At 49.9% G+C, this 14,758-nt stretch overlaps 1 protein-coding gene across 1 annotated transcript in view; it reads right to left on the bottom strand.

Annotated features, from left to right (window-relative positions):
• CNTNAP2 (contactin associated protein 2) overlaps window positions 1–14,758 on the bottom strand; it is a 1,722,722-nt gene that overhangs the window by 430,045 nt on the left and 1,277,919 nt on the right. The window contains exon 14 of the mRNA XM_028525626.2: window positions 2,985–3,141. Coding sequence (XP_028381427.1) covers window positions 2,985–3,141 — 157 coding nt within the window. The remainder of the gene's footprint in view (window positions 1–2,984; window positions 3,142–14,758) is intronic.

Genomic DNA, 14,758 nt, shown 5'->3' with positions numbered 1-14,758 from the left:
TGGAACGCACCTTCAGAAGCAACTGCTCATTCCGAGACACAGGACGCTTCCACGGAGCGGGTCCTGCGCCAGGTGCTGGCGAATTCAAGGACGGATAAGACGTCTCTGAAAGCTTCCTTTCTTGTGCCAAACAGGGACGATCATTCTAATAGCTATTTATTATAAACATATTCACTATGCTTTTCAGTTTGCTCAGAATATAACCCTATTCTGAGACACGAGAGGAACTTCATGGAAGCGGGGGGCGGGGAGACGTGGTGACTGCAGCTCACCAGAGGGAGACAGGCATCAGCGGGGCCCCGGTCCCCGAGTCGCTGAGGAAAGCTCTGGTCCAATCAAATCTACCCAGAGGGGCGTGTGCGGGAGCCAGGCTGCTTCTCACCTGTGGTCTGAATTCAGGCGTGTTCTTGGAAACGTTTTCAGATGCAAACACATTTCTTCAAAACCTCTGTTTCTCATCGGTAACCCTGCTGACAGTGCCCCTCTGGGTTTAGACACGACGTGGTACCGGCACCTCACGCTTAACGTGTTCAAAGCCAAACTCGTCATCTACGCAGCCCGGCTTTACTCCTCAGCTGACCTGTGACCCCGCTGCCACCCCATTTCTAGGGGCCCGAGGGGAGCCCACCCATCTCTTCCTCCTTCGGTCGTCACAGCTCTCAGGTCCTACAGACTCCTCTTCCAAAACACCCCCTGTGTACTTTCTCTTCTTTTTAAAAAAGACGTGACTTGTTGTTAGAGAGAGAGGGGAAGGGACGGAGACAGCGGTGGAGAGAAACACTGATGTGGGAGAGAGACACCAGTCGGCTGCCCCTTGTACATGTCCCGACAGGACTGAGCCCACAACCCAGGCATGTGCCCTGACAGGAGTGGAACTGCTGACCTTCCGCTTTGCGGGATGACACCCAACCTGCTGAGCTGCACCGGTCAGGGCTCTGTTTTCTCGTCCCCCGATCTCGCCTTTCAATGACATGCCCTCCCCCCTCACCTCTTCTATCGAGCCTGCCTTCCAGGACTCACCATCATAACACAAAGCCCTGCCACCCTACAGAGAACGCGGAGGCTCCAGAGGGATACCGCCCCGTGCTTAGCCCTCCTGTGGTTCTCCTCTCTCCTCCACGTCACCCCCCAGAGCTGCTGCACAGACAGCCCCAACCGGATCATGCTTACTCGTGCCTCTCCTCCAAGACCACCTTGCATGGAAGACTGTGGCTGCAAACTCCTCCCCTCCCAGGACCCCTCCCGGTAAGGACCCTGCCAGCTCCTCCCTCCCCTCCCCCACACTGGTTTTGGTGTTTTGCTGCGGCCTCTTCATCGGAGCTCGGACTGCACCACGTTGTCTATCTGTGAGCTCCTGAGGACAAAGAGTGTCCCCCCATTGCTCATGGTGTCCCCAGCACTCAGCACGGCGTCTGACCGAAGTGAGTTTCCCTCGACTGTATGCACTAGACCGCTCTTTCCTGAGCACCTCAACCCTCCTCTGGGGCAGGGTAAAGGAATCGAGCCCCGTGGGGCGCCTGGACTGGGGCCGTCTGGACGGAGCTCACACTGGTGGTCCCGGAGGCTGCGCCCGGCGTCTGCTGCCCGAAGTGGCCCTGAGTCACTGAAGAACCCGAGCGAGTCTTGGAACTGCGTAAGGACACACCCCTGGAAAAAGTGTCCCCGGAACACACACCGGGGCGGGGTTCTGGGCACCGTCCTGCACGCTCTCACCCGGCCCCTCGAGGCGTCCTGGCCTCGGGGGTGTGGGGGGCTTCACTCTGGGTTCGCTGAGCGACAACACGAACGGAAAAGTTAACTTCATCCAAGCGTCCTTCTGACGCCATTCTCCTGACTTCCAGTCTTGGTACAGGTGTGCGTGTGCCCTGACACCTTTCAAACTGAGCGTCATGATTTTCTCTTCACAACAAACCACAGTTAGAGAATGATGATAGTTATACACACACACACACACACAATATACAATATACAGCCTTGGTAATTAATTTACTAAAAAACTTTTACATGTGGCTTTTGAAAGGCAGGTGGACATCCTCCCAAAAGCCATGCAACTTTATCATCAGATCAGTTTCCAGTCCGCACGGGAACACACCTGTGCACTGCTTTCTCAGGAGCGTGGAGCAGAGGCGGCCGCAGTGAACTGCGGCTGGTCAATGGAGGAACGCAGGGCGGCTGCGGTCTGCGCCGATGCCGGAGGCAGGGAGGGGGCGGAGAAGCACCCCCCCGCCCCCGTGCAGGGTGTGTGCTCCTGGCAAGAACCACACTGGGGTTTGAGTTTTCCCACCTCGACTTACGGGGCCTCTTGTTTTCACACAGAAGAGCGGCCGATTCTATCTTTATCTGCCTTCGACCCGAGCCGCCATTCACCACGAAGCGGGACAAAAGCTGGCAGAGGGATGAAAGAGACCCAAAACAGACCCTTCTGGAACTGATTTCTATCGGAGTCAGACATAGCTCGAGGCATGAAAGGAAGCGGGACAGCCCACACTGCCACTGAAAGCAACAGCGAAGGACAGTTCTCCTTTCCCTCCCACGCCACCCCCCTTTTTCTCGTGTCCAGCCGCTGAAAGCAAACGTCGCAGGAGGTGACACACCGACCAACCATTGGACACTGTCGCTGCACATGCTCTCTCTCACCTGCACTCGGCCTCCTGGCCACAGGCTGTCCCCTCCACTGTCCCAGAGCACCCTGTACTGTGCAAACCACTGCCCGCTACAGGGCTCACTGCTGTCCTTTCCGGGTCATATATGGACACAGCAATTACGGTCCGTCTATTTCTAAACATGCATCCTTGACACCCTGACCTCTTTCTGCTTTTATGTTTTTCAAAATGCCCTCGACATTTGTCAACCGGGTGAGTTCCAAGCCTTCCCCACCCATTTCCGTATTATTCCAGCACTTCCCCCACTTTCCTCCTCTCTCCCTGGCTGGACCGAGCGGCACTCGGGGCGGCGGGCGCGGCTCTGCGCGGCGCGGCACTCACCACTGCTTGTAGTCGGCGTCGCAGTTGCAGTAGTACTTGGGGTCCGTGCAGTTGCGCTCGATGCCGCAGGCGCACTTCTGAATGCCGGGCGCGGAGCCTCCCCAGTAGTAGTGCTTCTCGTTGGCCTTGCCGACCCACCAGGTGTAGGGGCTTCCGTCTGCGAGAAAGGGGAGAGGCATGCTGAGACGGGAGTAGGAGCGAGCCAGGGGAGTGTCTCGCTCCCCCCACCTTCCCCAGGAGCTGCGCTGCTCTCTGCGAGACCGAGCGTCCCTCACCCTCCTCTGAAAAGCAAATGCGTCGGCAAGAGAGGAATATGTAATTAAAGATAGCAGAGGGAACCGAGAGCCCAAACGTCCCCAGTGGGATACGCACCTCCTTCCTCAGAAGAAACGCGCACACTCGGGCCTCTGCAGCCGAGGAGGGCACCGTGTCAGGGGCCTGGGCGGGGCGCGTGCACAGGAAGGCACACGGGTGCACAGGGACTCTGTGGTGCACGACCACACGCACGACCCGCCACGCTTTTCTGTGAAATGACGGTCACGGAGGTTACGGAACACTAGAGTGGCGTGGGGACTTCCACTGTGTCTTAGCGTGATCTCCCCCCCATTACAGGTAAGGACCTCAGGTGGAGAGAGGTGACGCGATTCTTTCCATCACACGGCGGGGGGGGTCCCAAACCAGAGTCTGACGCTGCATCTTCCAGGACAGGGTACAATGCTCTTTGTGTATACAGCACGCTTTCCTTTATTGTTTGGCTTAGGACTCACTCACTCATTCAGCGGAGGAGAGTCAGTCAGACTGAGAGCATGTTTTAACACGCGCCAAGAACGCAGAGGTGGGTGAGGGAGGGAGAAGGGGTCACGGAGGGAGGGTCCCTGGAAGGGCTGCAATGTCTGAGCCATGCCTGGAAGGCTGAGTGGGGGTCCCAGGTGGGCAAGGATGAGAGAGGTAGGGCCCCGGGCAAAGGGAGCAGAATGGTGCGGTTCTACGTGGAGAGTGGACACAGGCGTGCGCAAGTGTACTGTGGGATACACCTGAGGGGGGGGTGCAAGAGTGGGCGGTAACAAAGAGCAGGTAAGGGCCATGCCACAGAAACTCTCGGCCCACATAAGAAGTTAGTTTGCACTGGTTTATTCTTGCTTTACAGTGTTTATTTCTCCCCTGTTTAAGAAGGTTGAACTTCCTCCTGAAAGGCAAGGAAAACAGATAAAGAATTTTAAGCTGGGGATTAGGATTAAACTCAGGGTTCACAAGAGAGAGTCAGACAAAGGCAGCTTTCTGGGGGACGAAGTCGGAGCGGCCAGAGGTGCTGCTCCCAGAGGGGTGCCGGGAGAGAGGATGGGACAGCCATGGGAAGGGAGAGGCAGGGAGACCCGGAAGAGATGCAGGAGATGCTGCCGGTTTGGGACTGCTGGGCTGAGGGTGGCAGGGGAGGCAGAAAGGAGGTACTGCGGGCGAATCCCAGGCTCTGGCTCGGCGACTGTCAGGACAGCAAGGTGCGACACCGAGGGAGGTGGCAGGGAGATGAGAAGTGGAGGGAAGACCACAGAAAGGATGACGAGCTCGATGCATGGAATGGGGATTGGCTATAGTCGTCTGGATTGCAGGAGCATTTCTGGGCTGAAAATCTCATTTCAGGGACTATCAAGGTAAACCAGAAAATACTAATGGGGAGGAATATGCTTTTAAAATCCTTCCAATTCCGACAGCTGGTAGAAACAGCAAGAGAGGGAGCTAGCTGTCGTGGAGGCCGGCAGTTGGAGCGGGGAAAGGAGCAACGAGGGAAGGGCAGCCAGAAGAGCAGTGTGTTGGGCACTGGCTGACTTCACAGGCCCGCTCATGGCGACAAGGATTTACACTCTGTCTGTTACTTGATGTGACAGCTCGAAGGCTTTGTTCAGAGGAGTGTCAGGTGAAGGCTGGGAAGCAGCAGCCAGGTAGCAGCAGGCAGGGGCAGGGATGGAAGGAGGGGACGAGGAGCCCCGAGAACAGCCTCCCCGGCAGGGAGCTGGGGGACGGCCGGAATCTCTCGGAGGCAGCGCTGGCCAGCAAGCCAGGAAGGCTAGCGAGTCAAAACCTCCAGGTGCATGGCTGCAGGTGCATTATAATAACCCACCCCCTCTTCCAGACGGCCGCGTGGCCTCGTGCCCCAGCGTCTGTGTGAGTGCGGGAAGTGCACATGCGGGAAAAGCCCTGCACTCAGTGAGTTACCACGCCAACGGTCACGCCATCTCAGCCAATAATAATGCGCTGAAGTGAGTGAGGGCCAGACTGGGACGATGTGAAAACCGGGGCAGTCCTCCCTCACATCTGCCACCGGTCTTCCTCAGGAGCAGTTGTGGTCAAGGGTGGCGATTTACAGTCTTGGAGCTTTACTGGGACTGAGGTTCCGGCTTGCTCACGCTCTCAAGCTGGGAAGGAGTGATTCAGACATTCTCCTACTTCAGTCAAATACCTAGATTTTCCACTTATATTGGCTTAATTTGCAAAAGTTACCATTCATGTAACCAAAGTTACTTTGCTGTAACCATGCATGACACCTGGATTTAAAAAAAATATATATATATATATATAAAATATATTTTATATACATGACTCCACCTCACAAACAGCAGAGAGGGAGACTCCAGTGCCCTGCTGTGAACGGAGGAAGGAGCCAGCTCTCCGAGGTGAGGTCTGCTCTGGGTCCTGTCTTCTGCCTTCCTGAGCCCCGTCCCAGCAGACGGGGGGGCTGTGTCTGCTTTCTACCTGCCCCTTGTTCTGCGTCTCCCTTCCCTTTCCACCAGAGTCAAGCAGCCAACTTCTGATGCTTCCCAACGTCGCAAACACAATCAATGAAAAACTCCTGTTTTCCTTTGATGCAGTCAAGAGTATATAAACAAATAAGGCATAAAAAATCCCATTTATGGAAACTATAAACTCTGAGCCAGGTCATCTGGCCCGTGGGCTACACAAGGTCTCTGCTGAGTCCATCGCTGCCCACGTCCCAGGAGGAGGGCAGAGGGGGACGGTGTTGGGCCATCCTTGTGGAGATGCCTGGCACCTCCCAGACAAACCACCTGCCCCTGAAAGCGGAGAATCGTGACCCAGACTGGTTACGCCATCATCTGCTGCTCTGCATCTCTTCAAGGTGACCTAACACTTTTTTTTCAAAGGCATTTTGGTTACTATTATTTCTGGAAACCAGGGGCACTAGCGCACATTGTGGAGGGGAGGACACAAAGCAGACACCCAGAGAACTGGAGGTAACGGATGGCCTGGTAGGAGGCTCCCTTGCTCTATTTGTACCCCAAATAATCAACGAGAGTATGTATCCCAGAACCTCAGCTCCACTGATGATTACTCCTTCCAGTGACTAGAACGATCTAACGACGTTGGAGTTTTACTATGGAGAGTGATGGTGAATTGCACAAACCAAAAGAGCTGGCTCAGGATGCTTTGCACAAATCAGAGTGGCATCAGTAGAAGAAGCAGGACGGTTAGCAGCCTGTCCTTTGGAGGAGCCCAGGAGAGGAAGTCTCACTGTCCTGGATGGTGGGTGTTCCCGTAGGAGCCCTGAGCTTGTTGGGATGCAGGCTCGGACCTAATCTCACACTGCAGACCCTCAGTCCCCTGCAGGGAGGAGACCTTACCAGGCACCAGGACAGGGTCCAAAGGGATACGTAATGACACTTTCTCTATTCACTGCAGGGAGGTGACATATGAGTGACGACAAGGTAAGGGTAGCCCAATTTCCCATTTCTCCCCCAGCCTCCCGCCTCTTCCTTAAATCACAATACTTAGTCTCATGTAGCTAGTGGTCTCAATTAGGGTGAGACAGAAGTCACTGCTATTTTGCTTCCCTTCCTGGGATAAGAAGTGAAGTGCAGTGCAAAACGTGTTGCTGAGCTCCTTCCACATCTGCCATGAGCAGAAGAAAGACAATCAGAAGAGTATAATCTAGGGAAAGAACAACTTGCATCCTTCATTAGCAGCACTGGCTAATTTGGCTAAATTAAATTACTCTCATTAAAATAAATCATTCCCTGACTGGGTAGCTCTGTTGGTTAGTGTCATCCTGATACACCAAGGCTGTGGGTTTGATACCTGGTCAGGGCACATACAAATATCAGCCAATGAGCCCTGCCTGGTGTGGCTCAGTGGATTGAGTACAAGCTTGTGAACCAAAGGGTCACCAGTTCGATTCCTGGTCAGCGCACATGCCTGGGTTGCAGGCCATGTTCCCAGTAAGGGGCACACAAGAGGCAACCACACATTGATGTTTCTCTCTCCCTCCCTTCCCCTCTCTAAAAAAATAAATACATAAAATCTTTAAAAAATACAAAAAAAATCAACCAGTGAATGTGTAACCTAGTGGAACAACAAATCTGTCTCTCTCGAATAAATAAAAAAAATAAAAAATAAAAAAATAAATGATTAATTTGGTATTCAGCAAGAAAAGAATGATTGAATTTGCTTCAAGCAGAGAACTGCCTTATTCCAGTGCTATGCTAATGAAGTTCTAGTTTTTGTTATCAGATCATTATTTACCTGTTAATTGGCTTGGGGGGAAAGCAGTTCAAGGCGATAAAAATGAAAAGATTTTTTTAAAAGACAAGAATAAGAAGTGGTTAGAAAACAAATAATTTAATTACCTAGTGCCAAGAGTTCAAGAACTTCGCCATCCTCAGAGCGGGAAGGTTCCTGTTAACTTTATTAAGTAGGTATGATCGCCGGGTCGAGATTAGGTAATGAGGAGCCCTGCGGCGAGTTCACTGGAAGCTGCATTACCAAAGGCAGGCAGGCAGGCAGGCTGTGTGAAGGAGCCGGACACGGGCTGAATTAAATATAACCACTATACTGTTTGTGCTCACTCGCCATCAGGCTTTACTATCGTGACGGGTGTACTATGGTCTGGATGATTAAACTGGCAAAGGGAGGAAGGAAAGAGGCTCCTTGTTTCCCAGGACTTAGAGCAACCACTGGGTCGCTGGTATCTTCCCAGTAACAGCGAGCTGTTCCAGAAACACACAGGCAACTGCAGAGGGACCTCTTGTGGTAAAGGTGGTGCCCGCCTGTGATGTGCAGAATGGGCTCTTTGGACCTCCTGGGCTGCACAAAGTAACTCAGTCGTTTTCTTAAATAATCAGTATCCCGATACACTCGATGACGGGGCCCAGTGTGGCTGCTGGGACATTTAATTAGTTCCATCCCATCCACTTCTGGAGGATTTTATAAACAAGACCATGAGGGTTTACGGCCTCCAAAGTGAAAACTCAAAAGCACCATGTTAGCTTAATGAAACCTGGTTTTATTACACCTACTACTATCTAGTTATCTCCAAATTCTGTTAAAGACTCCCAGGGGGCTTTTTAGCAGAGGAAATAGAACAGGTACTAAAGCAGCAGAAACCTGCCTTACAACGCTCTGCTTAGCGCCCCCTGCTGGCAGCTGTCTCACAGCCCTGCCCTGGCTCCTGCGGTCAGGCAGCCTCTGGCTGCTTGAAGCCCCTACAGGGCAGGATCCTTTTTCTTAAAAAGTGACTGCGCTCTGACAAGTCTCCCACTTCCTCCCCCTTCCATTTCTATCACAGCACCGCCAGACCACTTTTCTCCACTTCACCGGTCACTCTCAGCCGGCCACTCCGATCACAGTACTCCACACCCAGGGAGGAATGCATGGTGGTAACCTGCTCCCTAAGGAAAGACAACGGAAGGACTGGTGTAATTCTCGAGTGCGTGCACTGAGCACTTCGGTGCCTGTGAGCTCCTTCCTTCCTTCCAATGCAAAGGACCCAGAGGAGGAGGAGGTTAGACCTTACAGGGGGTAAGCTCCAGGCGGGCACGAGAAGGGTGGACGTGCAGGCCCCACAGCTACTGCAGAGCCGGCCCTGACGGCAGATAACCTGACAGCTGTAACCAGGAGGGTAAGCAGGACAGAGTCCCCCCAACCTTCAGTGTGAGAGGGGCAGTTCCTGGGTTCCTGGACCCTCGAAGCTGGCGCTGGCGGCTGCCCTTGTCCCCAGGCTCGGGAACGGGGAGCGGGCCATGCACGAGTCCCACAGGTAGCTCTCTGGCTGAGTCAGAGGCAGCCTCTCCGGCACACCTGGGCTTTGCCCCTGTGCAGTGACGGCCAGGAGCTGGGCCGTGGCAGCCTGAGTCAGTCTCAGGTCCTCACAGCAAGACGGGGGCTGGGATGGAGGTGGTCCTTCCCGCTGCTGGGAGGTCAGTCAGTGTACAGAAGTGTTCCCCGCTGACCTAAGACAGGACTCATCTGAGGCCCCCGGCTGGCCCGCAGAGTGAGACCTGCAGAACGAGAGTGTCGGAGGATATGCGTGGGACTTGCTGGTGTCCTGGAGACTCTGGTCACCAGATGGGTCTGCCGTGCACAGCCCTGGAGAGACGACCGTGCGGGTTCGGTTCGGAGGACACAGGGCCCCGTGGGGTTCAGTCCAGGACACTGTCTTCCAGGTGAGAGCTGATGAGGCGACAGTGTAACCCAGACACACCCCTTTAAAATGCCAGCTATTTATTTTTCAGAGTGATCTAGCCATTCTAACACTGTTCTTTTGCAAATCTACAACCACGGTCCTGAGTCCAAATGCTTATTATATTTTACCATTTATGTCAAAAACTTTGAAAATAAAATTAAGAATCCCATATATTGGCATTCTCAAAGACACAAAAGACTATTTCTCAAGCTCCTTATACATTCTGTGAGATCAGCTTCTTCAGCGGGATAATGAATTTCTCTCGTTTCCCATCTAACTGCATGTTGTCCCATGTTCACACACAGGCCAAACGGAGTGAATCCTAGAAAGTCTTGCGGAGTCACCACAGACAGTGACGCGAGGCTGGGGGTCTCCTCACTGTGCAGTTACGGCGTCAACACTCAGTGTGGCGGTCACAGACGAACAGTTTCCCTGCCTGTCACGGATGTCACTAAAGCCACCTGATGCGGGCTGAGAGGAAAAGAATGCAGCTCATCAGCCTCATGCTGCATCTCTTGGAATCAGGTTGGATCTGACTCTATTTCATTAATGTGAATAGGGTCCAAATTTAGAAACAGAGAACTTAAGTTCAGATCAAAATGGGCCTGAACTGAAATGCTAATTAATTGAAAATTAATTTCACTGCATAATATTTAAATTTACTTTACTGAATTGAATTTAATAGGCTTCAATCAAGGACTGATTTCACGGAGTGCACTTTGATGGAGTTGAATCAAATCACTTTGAATCCTATTCAGATGAATTAGATTCTATTCATTTGAAGGGAACGGAAGTGCCGGATCAGACGGGAGTCCGTAATTCGGGGCAGCGCCAGGGAGAGCAGGACAGGCCAGCTCCCTCTGGGTTAGCGCGGCCTCAGTCCTCCCAGAGCTCACAGTGCCCACGGTCCCCTCACAGCCCCGCCCACTCCTTTGTGCCACGGCCCGGGAGCAGGGGCAGCGACACCACCACCAGGGTGACGGGGCGGAACCACACGCTGCTTGTGTAACGTGGTGACGCGCTCCGTCGTCTTTTTCACTGGAAAAGCCCTAGCCAATTATTTTCAATCCTTCCTTCCCTCTTTGTGGGACCAGTGAGGACGGAATGGACTGAACCTCAGGAACAACGGTTGGTGTGAGTGCCGGCTGCCCCCTTTACTTCTGCTCTTCAGGAGGAAACCGCGCATTTGCCAAGACATGCCTCCCCCCGGCTCGCTGTTGCCCTGGCTCCAATATCCCGGGCCTTGACTTGTTTTGGCTGATAAGGGGTAGTGTACCTCAGCTTGTTTTACACCTAACAGGGGGCTGTGACTTTTCAAGGGGGTAGCAAACACTGTTTTGCACCTGAAATGACACGCTGATCAGTTGAGGAGAAGCCTGTCCTCAGCCCCAGTGCTGGACAGGTAACCTGGGGAGCAGGAACGAACCTGCTCTCTCTGGTTCTGAGTTAGTGGAGTTAGTGAGTTTGCGGCTAGTGCTTCACAATCACAATCATGAAGCTTTGTGCCTTGGGGTCTGACAGGACTCACACAGGTAATAAGATGGAAGGAAGACAGGCTGGTGTCACAGAAGCGGTGCAGCGGCGGGTCCTTAGGATTCTGGAGAAGGGCGTGAGTGCCAAGGACCCCACTGGCCGGGCAGCCTCCAGGGGAGACGTGTCCCGCTGCAGCCTTGCCGGAGAGCAGGGTCTAGAAAACCAGACGGAGGATGGGGGCATTTCAGGGTCTGCCCAGCATCCGGGCCGAGGCGAAGTCAGGAAACATCTGACTTCCTTTGGGAGCCACGGGGTCATCGGCGTCGCGAGTCAGGATTTTGGGTCAGAGAAATGGTTGTGGGCACTTTCATGGTGGTGTTCGTTTTTACATAATGAAGCCAGATTTTTCCTATTTCACATGTTAAAATATTTTATAGACACAAATGTAAGTTTATGCACGGTATCACGAATAATGAAAGAGCCTTGTACTTAGCTTACCCGTGATCACTGTTCTGTCACACACTGCCCTGTGACCGCATCGCACTCTGTCGTAGCTACAATTGATAAACACGGGCTGTGCCTGGGCTTCTGCCTTTCCAACGTGCGCTGTGAGAATGTGTAAGGGTTTCGACCCCATCCCCACAGTGGAGTTGTTAGCTCACATGGTTTGCATGTTTCAAACTGTTTTTCCTTCTTTTTTTTTTTATAAGATTTTATTTATTTATTTATTTGTAGAGAGGGAAGGGAGGGAGAAAGAGAGAGAGATAGAGAAACATCAATGTGCAGTTCCTGGTGGTCATGGCCTGCAACCCAGGCATGTACCCTGGCTGGGAATCGAACCTGCGACACTTTGGTTCGCAGCCCCCAATCCACTGAGCTACGCCAGCCAGGGCTTCAAACCGTTTTTCTAAAGCACGTGTATGAATGCCGAATCCCACCAGCACTGCATGAAACTTCCAGTCGACTGAAACCCTTCACAACCCTCGGCATTGTGCTGTTCACTTTCAACGACTGGGGAGTGACAAGTATTGTCTCCTTTTGATTTTAGTTATACTTCCCTGATAACTCAGTAAGACTGTTTGCCTTTCGTGTTTATTGTTCATTTATATTTCCTTATTTTAAAAAATATTTGTTCATTTTTTGGCCTATTTTATTATTTTGTGTTTTATCAGCATGTGGAAAATGCTCAGGAGAATGATCTTTTAATAATTATAATAAGGCAAATTTCACTTTTTGATGGTGATTTTAATAAAAAATGTCCTTAATTTTATTTTTTAGTTGAATTTATTAACATCTTCTTGGTTGATTGCCTTAAAACCATAAAAATATTTTTGCCCACCTTGTTATAAATGATTTTAAAGCTTTACTATCCCCTTTAGTTCTTTAAATTACCTGGAATTAATTTTTGTTAACGATACACTAATGTAGGAATCCAATTTGATTTTTCCCCTCAACGTAGCGTTCAGAAGCGGGGAACCCATGGGAACAGAGCACAGGCTGGTGGGTCCCAGTGGCTGGGGGGGAGGGATGAGTTCAGGGCAACTGTTTAATCCGAATGTGATTTCCTTTTGAGGTGAGGAGAACGTTTTGAAACTACATAAATACAGCAGCGGCACACCACTGTGAATGCACTCGACACCACAGAAATTTTCACTTAATGTGATGTTAATAAATCCTGCTTCAATTGAAAAGAAAAAGAAAATATATCCAGCTAAGATTCTGAACTGAATTACTCTGAATCAATAAATAAACTGATGAAAAATTTTCATGCTTACAATATACACTTCTCCTACTTATTGTCATGATAAATCTGTCCATTTTGACATTTGAAAAAATCTCTGAATAAACTATGACTTTCTTGATAAAGGCCCTGTACGTATTTGTTAGATTTATTCAGAAATGGCATATTTTTAAACATGACAATATTGTAACACTTTGTGATGGCATGTACAGAGAAGTACAGTGGAATTTTTTATGTTGATGGTGTATCTGGAAAACTTGTTAAACTCTTTTATTAGTTCAAATAATTAATGCACTGATATTTTTAACTTTTACAAGCCTGCACTGTTATTTATGAGTAATGATAGTCTGTTTCTTCCTCCTCTTCTTCTATTTTCTTTCCTGTCTTACTGCAATGGCTCGTGCCTACTGCTCAATATGGAACTGAGGTGGTGGCAGGGATGTTATTTATGTTTACTGATTTTAAGGGAAGTCCTCTTTAATGTTTATTCTGATGTTACTGTCACTTTAAAAAACATTTCATCTTTTTATTTAAGGGAGTTCTTTTCCATTTATCATCTGCTGCTGTTTTTTAAAACATGAATTGATATTTAATTCAATGCTTTGTCTTCACTTAATGAAATGATAATGTTTTCTCCTTTTTATCTGTCAGTGTGAATTGCATTTATAGCTTTTTAAAAACAGGAGTACCTGTAAAAAATACAACTTTGTTGTGAAAGACCATTGTTCGTAGTGTTGGGTTCACTTGGCTCTTCTGCTCAGCATTTTGCGACCGAGTTCAGGGAGGACCCGGCCCGAGGCGTCCTCGCTTTGCTTTGGTGTTAAGTCAACACTGGCCTCAGAGAACGGTTTGAGAGCTGTGTACGACGGGAATGATTTGTGAACTATAGGAGGCTAACGTAATTTAATGTCTTTCACCGTTATAAGATCATATTCACTTACAGAAGTTTATATTCTGGATTATCTGTCGTATCCACTTGTGTGTTCTCTTTTTCTACGAACTTGACGGTCACACACAAACATTTAAACATACAGGTAAGAATCTGTATTTGTGTCCCCCTTTTCATTTCTACTCCTGTCCTTACTTCTTTTTTCTAACTAGTTTAGTCAGAAGTTTATTGATTTCATTAGTTTTTTCCCCAAAGAATCAGCTTTGTTAATCTTTTCGTATATTTGATTTGCAATTCATTAATTCTTGCTTCTACATTTATTTTATCTCTTTACTTTCTTTGTATATATTCTAGGGTCCTTTGCCTAAGTTATTTTTTTAACTTTATTTAGAAAGAAGGGAAGGGGGAGAGAGAAACATCGATGTGAGAGAGAAACATCCATCGGCCACCCCTAGCACACACCCCGACCAGGGGCCAAACCTGCAACCCAGGCCTGTGCCCTGACGGGGATCGAACCGGGACCCTTCGCTTTGTGGGGCCACGCCCAACCGACTGAGCACATCGGTCAGGGCAGTCTAATTCTTAATGTTGGAGCTTAGCTTAATACTTGTAAACCTAATTTTTTAATAGATGGATTTAAGACTACAAATTCTACCAAAATACCACTCTCTCTCTCATGTTTTGAACTGTGTGGTTCAAAATGATAATGATAACTTATCATTATCATTTGATAATATGATTATCTAATTTTGATTATTAATTTTTACCATGCACAAATTATTTAGAAGTGTGTTTTCCGATTTTCAATTTTATATGTTAAGCTGCCTTTTTTAAAGGTATCTTTTTAATGGATTTAAAACATTTAATAGATCATGGTCAGAGAACAAAATCTACTTTGATAGCAATAATCTAAAATTTCTTGAGATTTGTTCTAAAGAGTCTAATTTGTGGTTGGTATTTTAAAACGTTTGATGTGCAGCTGAGAGAATGTTTATTCTCTGACTGCCCTGCACGTGCTCACTAACTACACTGGTCAGTTACGCTATCTGCCCGCCTCCCCCCAGACCAGGGGCTGCCCCTGGACACCGAGTCCGCGCCCCGGCGTCTGGTGCGGTCCTGGGCACCCCGCACTGCAGGCACGGGAGCACCGGAAGGGCGGAGGGGGGAGCTGACCAGCATCACCGCATTTGAGAATCGGGTCA

Source organism: Phyllostomus discolor, chromosome 10 (genome assembly GCF_004126475.2).
Source record: "Phyllostomus discolor isolate MPI-MPIP mPhyDis1 chromosome 10, mPhyDis1.pri.v3, whole genome shotgun sequence".
Classification (NCBI taxonomy): Eukaryota; Metazoa; Chordata; class Mammalia; order Chiroptera; family Phyllostomidae; genus Phyllostomus; species Phyllostomus discolor.
The sequence above is the reverse complement of the archived record's forward strand: the minus strand, read 5'-3'. Positions and strand labels throughout refer to the sequence as shown.